At 42.8% G+C, this 7,604-nt stretch overlaps 1 protein-coding gene across 1 annotated transcript; it reads left to right on the top strand.

The window, feature by feature from the left end:
* The first annotated feature begins 1,851 nt into the window (after positions 1-1,851).
* On the top strand, positions 1,852-3,764 carry LOC110586152 (T-complex protein 1 subunit beta-like). Its single transcript, XM_044919316.1, is given in 2 exon segments — positions 1,852-3,122; positions 3,125-3,764. Coding segments are annotated over 2 exon segments (1,605 nt in total). The 5' UTR covers positions 1,852-1,903; the 3' UTR covers positions 3,511-3,764.
* The last annotated feature ends 3,840 nt before the right edge of the window (positions 3,765-7,604 follow it).

The following is a 7,604-nucleotide window of genomic DNA, read 5'->3' as shown; positions in this document are numbered from 1 at the left end:
GCTGATAACCCTGGTCCATTAGTTGAGTTGAGAGCCACCCCTCTGCAGACAGCCCTACAGACAAACCCCCATCCTTTCCTCATTCAGGAACAGATATCACCTCCCTCTCCTCTTTCCTACTCCCCACAGAGCTGCCTTTCCTCTCCCACTGCGCGTTAACCAACGCAGCCCCAGAGTGAACGACCAGGACATAGGGCTGAGATGTGCTAAGCCTCCCGAACTCCACATGCCGACTTGGAGACGGGGAGGGAATAGAAAAAACTGAGCATTTACTTCACATTCTCATCGCCACAATCTTTAGCTTATCCCGCATTTGAGAACATTTCCCAATAGGAAATAAAAACTGACATGAAACTGAAGTGCCTTTTCAATCACCGAAAACACATTTTGCAGAAGTAAAGGAGGTGTATCCCCCTCCCAAGGTGGGATGGAAAGAACCAGCTGGAAGTTTCCCTAGGCACTGGGCTAGAGTTGGCTAGATAGCCCTGTCATAACAGTGTTATGGTACTGCTCATCTTCTGTACAGAAACAAGTAACTGGCCTTCTGAGCTCTGACCTGTGAGGTTTTCAGTCACGTTTTGTTGTTGTTGGACTGATGTCTGTGTCCTTCTCCCAGTCATATGTTGGAAGCCTGCTTCCTGATGTGAGGGTATTGGGAGGTGTGGCCTTTGGGAGGTGATTGGGATTAGAGGAGGTGCTGGGTGTGGAGCCCTCATGAATGGAAACAGTGGCCTCGTACAGTTCATGAGAGAACTGAGGACACAGTGAGAAGGCAGTCGTGGGCAACCCAGAAAAGGACTCTCTCTAGAGCCACACTGGCTCCCTCATCTTACACCTCCGGTCTCCTGAAGTGCGAGAAATAACTGTTTATTGTTTATGGGCCACCCAGTGGGTGGTATTCTGTGATCGCAACCTGGACTAGACATCGTTAGAAGTCGTGACTGGATCAGACTGCAGACTGGGCTCAGGAGGTAAGACTTGTAGCACAGCTCTCTGTACGAGTTTGGCCTGTCTGACACAGATCCCCAAAAATGGAAACAAAGAAATAAAAATTCACTTAAATCTGGACAGCTCATCAGACCGTTAATTCAGGACATGGATATTTTAAAATACATACATACTTTTTCTGATATATATTATTACTTTTTTTTTTAAAGATTTTATTTATTTATTTGTCAGAGAGAGAGAGCACAAGCAGGGGGAGCGGCAGACAGAGGGAGAAGCAGACTCCCCGCTGAGCAGGGAGCCCGATGCGGGACTGGATCCCAGGACCCTGGGATCATGACCTGAGCCGAAGGCAGACGCTTAACGACTGAGCCACCCAGGTGTCCCTATATTATTACTTTTGAAGTAAGACTGATGACTTATATGGAGACATACAAAAGCAACAGGAAAATAAACCAAAAAACCCAAATAAATGCAAAAGAATGTGAATTATATATTTGCAAACATCGCACCATAACAAATAAGGCCTTAAGGAGCTATTTTCTATCTCAAATATACTCCAAAGAAGTGAATCTGCCATCTGCTAGAGAACTGAGGAACACGGAGGCTGATGATGATATACCTCTGGGTCTCCTTCAGAGACTCCACTGCATTCTCCTCATATTGTACTCTCTAGTGGCAGTTCAAAACACAAGTGTTATAAATTTGGGAATAATATTGAAATATCTCAGTTGCTAAACGTCTAATAGCAGATCTCAGGGCTTCGGACTTTAAAATACCTCTGCCCTGTTTAACTGACTTTTAATTTAATACATAGGCCATTTTAATAGAATTTGGTACCAACACGTAAATAGGCCACAAAGGGAGATATAAGCAGTACAGTCAAAGTACATGTTTTGGCCCTCTGGTACCAGGCGTGAGCTGAGGGATTAGCGTGTGTGCCGAACTCCTCGGAACCATGGCGTCCCTTTCCCTCGCACCTGTTAACATCTTCAAGGCTGGAGCTGATGAAGAGAGAGCAGAGACTGCTCGGCTGTCTTCTTTTATTGGTGCCATCGCTATTGGAGACTTGGTAAAGAGCACATTAGGACCTAAGGGCATGGATAAAATTCTGTTAAGCAGTGGACGAGATGCCTCTCTTATGGTAACCAATGATGGTGCAACTATTCTAAAAAACATCAGTGTGGACAATCCAGCAGCTAAAGTTTTAGTTGATATGTCAAGGGTTCAAGATGATGAAGTTGGTGATGGCATTACCTCTGTTACTGTCTTAGCAGCAGAATTACTAAGGGAAGCAAAATCTTTGATTGCAAAAAAGATTCACCCACAGACCATCATTGCAGGTTGGAGAGAAGCCACAAAGGCGGCAAGACAGGCTCTGTTGAATTCTGCAGTTGATCATGGTTCTGACGAAGTTAAATTCCATGAAGATTTAATGAACATTGCGGGAACAACATTATCCTCAAAACTTCTTACTCATCACAAAGACCATTTTACTCAGTTAGCTGTAGAAGCTGTGCTCAGACTGAAAGGCTCTGGTAATCTGGAGGCAATTCACGTCATCAAGAAGCTAGGAGGAAGTCTGGCAGATTTCTATTTAGACGAAGGCTTTCTGTTGGATAAAAAAATTGGAGTAAATCAACTGAAGAGAATTGAAAATGCTAAAATTCTCATTGCAAATACTGGTATGGATACAGACAAAATAAAGATATTTGGTTCCAGGGTAAGAGTTGATTCTACAGCAAAGGTTGCCGAAATAGAACATGCCGAAAAGGAAAAAATGAAGGAGAAAGTTGAACGTATTCTTAAGCATGGGATAAATTGCTTTATTAACAGGCAGTTAATTTATAATTATCCTGAACAGCTCTTTGGTGCTGCTGGTGTTATGGCGATTGAACATGCAGATTTTGCAGGTGTGGAACGCCTAGCTCTTGTCACAGGTGGTGAAATTGCCTCTACCTTTGACCACCCAGAACTAGTGAAGCTCGGAAGTTGCAAGCTTATTGAGGAAGTCATGATTGGAGAAGATAAACTCATCCACTTTTCTGGGGTGGCCCTTGGTGAAGCTTGTACCATTGTTCTTCGTGGTGCCACACAACAAATTATAGATGAAGCAGAAAGATCTTTGCATGATGCTCTTTGTGTTCTTGCCCAAACTGTGAAGGATTCTAGAACAGTTTAGGAGGAGGTTGTTCTGAGATGCTGATGGCTCATGCTGTGACACAGCTTGCCAGTAGAACACCAGGCAAAGAACCTGTTGCAATGGAGTCTTATGCTAAAGCCCTGAGAATGTTGCCAACTATCATAGCTGATAATGCAGGCTATGACAGTGCGGATCTGGTGGCACAGCTCCGAGCTGCCCATAGTGAAGGCAATACAACTGCTGGACTGGATATGAAGGAAGGTACCATCGGAGATATGGCAGTACTGGGTATAACAGAAAGTTTCCAAGTAAAGCGACAAGTTCTTTTGAGTGCAGCTGAAGCAGCAGAGGTAATTCTTCGTGTGGACAACATTATCAAAGCAGCACCAAGGAAACGTGTCCCTGATCACCACCCCTGTTAAACATTCCCATGTGCTGTTGAGCTCTGGACCAGTTAGTTCATAGCAAAGTTGTGTTTAAAAGACTTCGACCTTTTAAAGAAGACTGTGGAATTGAAGTTTATCTGTGGCTCTTATATCCTTAAGTTTGGACATTTAACTGACCTTCTATTTTAACATGGGTCTAATTTATTTGCTGTTTCATTATCCATAAAATTTAGTTGATTTAAAAGTTCATTTCTCATACTGTGCATCAAAATAAAAATTTGAACAATTAATTTTTTTAAAAAAGTACATGTTTGAATAATTTTTATACTTAGTGACAGTAATGACATGTTGTCCAAAAGAGTCTTAAAGTTTGAACTTTATATAAAGACTTGAATATAGATATTTTGACTACATATACAACTATGACCATCCCAAAGAGTCCTTCCAAAGAGGAAAAATGGTCAACTCCTCAGTATGCTGTTTGATGTACGCACACATTGAAAAGGAGCAACTTTGGTATCAATTCTTGTCTTCTATGGACCTTGACAAACAGTCTCTTGGACGATGTAAGGTTTTCCTTATACAATTTTAGGAAAATATTTTTAATTGACTTTAGAAAAAAATATACTATTTCATACTCAGATCTGCACAAAGAGAGGAAGACCTCTGATATAAATGAAGGTAAATATAAAAATCTTTCTTTCCTTATCTTAACTTCCCTAAAAGATAACGGATTATCTAAAACAAAGATCAGTTGTATCAATATATTTTGTTTTTACAGCATATGTAGAAGTGCAACGTATGCTACCTATAGCCCAAAGCGTGAAAGGGTAGAATTGGAAATACACTGTTGTAAGGCCCTTACACAGTATATGGAGTACTATAATATTATTTGAAGGTGGACTCTTATGAATTAGAGATGTATATTTAAATCCTAGGGTAAGCACCTAAAAAATTTTGAATTTTTTGAAAATGAGATAAAAATAGTAAGTCTGTAGTAGTTATAAAATGAAGCAAAAAACCAAAACAAAAGAAAACCCCTCCACACTCAAGTAATCCAAAAGAAGGCAGAAAGAGATGGAATGAACAAAACAGCTATAAAATGGTAAATTTTAATCCCCATATCACAATTACATTAAATGTAAATGGCCTAAACACACTAATTAAATCACAAAAATTACTTGGATAAAATGAAAAGATTAGAGAGAAAACCAATACCCAAGAATACCAAGAATATACTATCTACAAGAAACTTACCTTAAAGACATAGGTTAAAAAATGAAGTCTAGCTTACTCCCCTATGTATGTATTAGGGCAGACGGAAAGTCCAGTGCTAGTCAGGCAGTGTTGCCGTCCCCTCTCCACCCACAATCAGATCGCACACAAACGTAAGAACCTGTAGGTCAACAGGAGGCCTGGCCCTTGGTCTACACAGTTGCCAGAGCTACACTTGCTCCTTCTGCTACTACATGATGCCATTTTCAGTCACTTCTCAGTTGTCTCCAAGCATTCAGCGGGTGGATAGGTACCTTTATCATGGACTTCTTTACTGACCACAGCCTTAGCTACAGAGGATCCTATCTTTACTCTCAGGACTGTGGCACTTGGTAACACGGGTAACACCCATCTGAGGTCCTACCCCTCTGGGTACTGTGTGGGAGCCACTCGAGGCCCCATTCTTTGTAGAGTCTAACGGTTTCCCATCCTTCCCAATCTTGGGACTCTTTTTCTTTCCCCGGATCAGATCCCTCCCTTTTCTTGAATAATTCAGCTCTGTCCTCCAATTAGCCTATGTTAAAAAATAAAAACATCTTAGCTCTTTCATGGTGACCAAGAGGCCCTGGGCTTTTGCTTACAAAGTTCTGAAAAGGGGCTGTGATGTGGTGAAGCGGTACCTGTTACTTACGTTCACCCATAAATAATGGGAGAACCACCTACAGCCACTGGAAAGACAGAAGCTTATTTTTCTCACTTAACAAGAAGTGCTGGCCTTGGTTCTCCAAGTTGGTGATGTCAGGGCTGATGTATTTGATTCTTTTGACCTTTCTCTTCCAGTTACATGATGACACGGTAGGTCTAGCCATCAATTCTGCACTCGAGAGAGAAAGCAAGGGAGAGACAGGAAGAAGCAATGCTGGTCTCATCTGTTTCTTTCAGGAAAGTAGAATCGCTCTCAGGCACCGCTCTCCCTTGACCAGCAGCCCCAGGCGTGCCCCATGGGCCAGAACTGGGTCCCAGGGCCTCTCTGGATGCACGTAATGATGGACAAGCAGGGATGCTGCTTTGCAGGCTGTAGAGTGAAAGGCACAAATGGACAGGAGGTTCGGGAGAGGCCTTTCAGTAGCCACTTAACATTATCTTCCATAACCTGTCATCTTGCCTTATGAGTAGGAAGCAAGGCAGAGTGAATTTCTCAAACGCAACACCCCGGTATTCGGACCACAGCAGGTTATGACATAAATGTGATGTCCAGGCACTGCAGGTCATGCTACTCCGGCAGGCCGCATGGAAGAAAGAGCAGAACATTCTGTGCATCAGAAATTGGGGGCAGGCGGCCAGAGGAGAACAGTGTTTGGAGGGCCGGGAGCGAAACAGGGAGGGATGGCAGAGACGCTGAGATAGAGACGTGCACAGACAGCAACAGCCTGAGGGCCCACGTCAGAGGCAGGAAGGGGGGTGTCAGATGCTGTGCGGTACCCACAGGCACACAGCTGTGGACTGCCTCCCCCCCATGGGCCGAATGAAGGCCTGCTGTGGGCCAAGTCAAACTGATGCTGCTTGTTAATGGTCGGTCTGACCGTATCATGTGCCTGGCCTGCAGTGGGAAAACAGAAGTTACACAATTAAATCTGATACGTCCATAAAGTTGTGCCCGATGAATATAGTTTCTTCATAGGCTTTAAGCAAAGATACTTTGACATAAATATGAACTATCTGACGGTTGAGGGGTCACTAAGAGTAAAACACAGAAGCCAGAGAAATTTAGGTAAATTTGCCATTTGATCCCATGTCCCAGTTCCATAAATTTCAATTCTGTTCATGCTATTAATTACATTCCTTTTCTTTACCTGAGCCCACATCACTGGGAATTGTACCTGTGCATGTGTACATGTGAATACATTCGACAAAACTTGCTAATTTATCAATTCAACAAATATGTACAGAGCACCTTCTCTCTCCTTATACCTTTCCCACTTCCCACACTTCAGAGCTGAAGGCAGTCGTGAGGAGAATGACAGGTGGTAGTTCAGGCTGAGGAGATACAAAACATATCCACTCTGGACAGATATGCAGAAACTTCTCTCCCCCTCACCCCCCGGAAGCAGAGATCAGTAATAAATTAGGAGGATTAATTGCATGTCGAGCGCTGCTGCTGTCATGCTGCGCATGTCACAAGACCTCTCTGTTTCACTGCCTTTTCCCTAAGACAACACTGGTATTACTCCTTTCCTTTCCCTCTTCTTTCATCTCTCTTGTCCAACTACCTACCAGATCTGTCATACAGATAAATGGGATACTGCTGGTCACATTTCTCTGGGAAAAGCAAAACCAAACTATACCTGAAAAACATTTTTCTTCAATAGAGCTTTTATGTTTACCCGCCATGGGTCAGCTCAGAAGGAGGGGTGAGCAACTGTCTTGAGACTATTAGAGAACTCTGCTATCCACACTAGCACAGTGGCCTCTTCTATTTATAAATGTTCACCAGAATGCGTATCTGCCTCTTTCCCTGACACCTCACTCTATGTTATGTCCACGTACGGTATCTTACCATCCCCTGCAATTTTCCTTTTTACCATCATCACATTCATTTATGTAACCTAGATTTGAAGAATACTTCCAATGTGCCAGGCACTCATTGTTCTAGGCACTGAGAATACAAAAGTGAATGAGACAAAATTTCCTGTGCTTTTGAATCTTACATCCTAATACAGACACACAATAAACACACACACATTAAACACGCACATGCGCACGTGCACACGCACACACACACAATGTGAGGGGTTGATAAGAACTGGAAAGAAAACAAAGCAGGTCAAGAGGGTTGAGAGAAAGAGATGGGGAGGGAGTGCTGTTTTAGTAGTTTAATTTAGTAGTAAGGAAAGTCCTCTCTGAAAGTTGACATT

The sequence above is a fragment of the Neomonachus schauinslandi genome, chromosome 11 (genome assembly GCF_002201575.2).
Source record: "Neomonachus schauinslandi chromosome 11, ASM220157v2, whole genome shotgun sequence".
Taxonomy (NCBI): Eukaryota; Metazoa; Chordata; class Mammalia; order Carnivora; family Phocidae; genus Neomonachus; species Neomonachus schauinslandi.
Note: the sequence above shows the minus strand (reverse complement) of the source record. Positions and strands in the feature narration are given on the sequence as shown.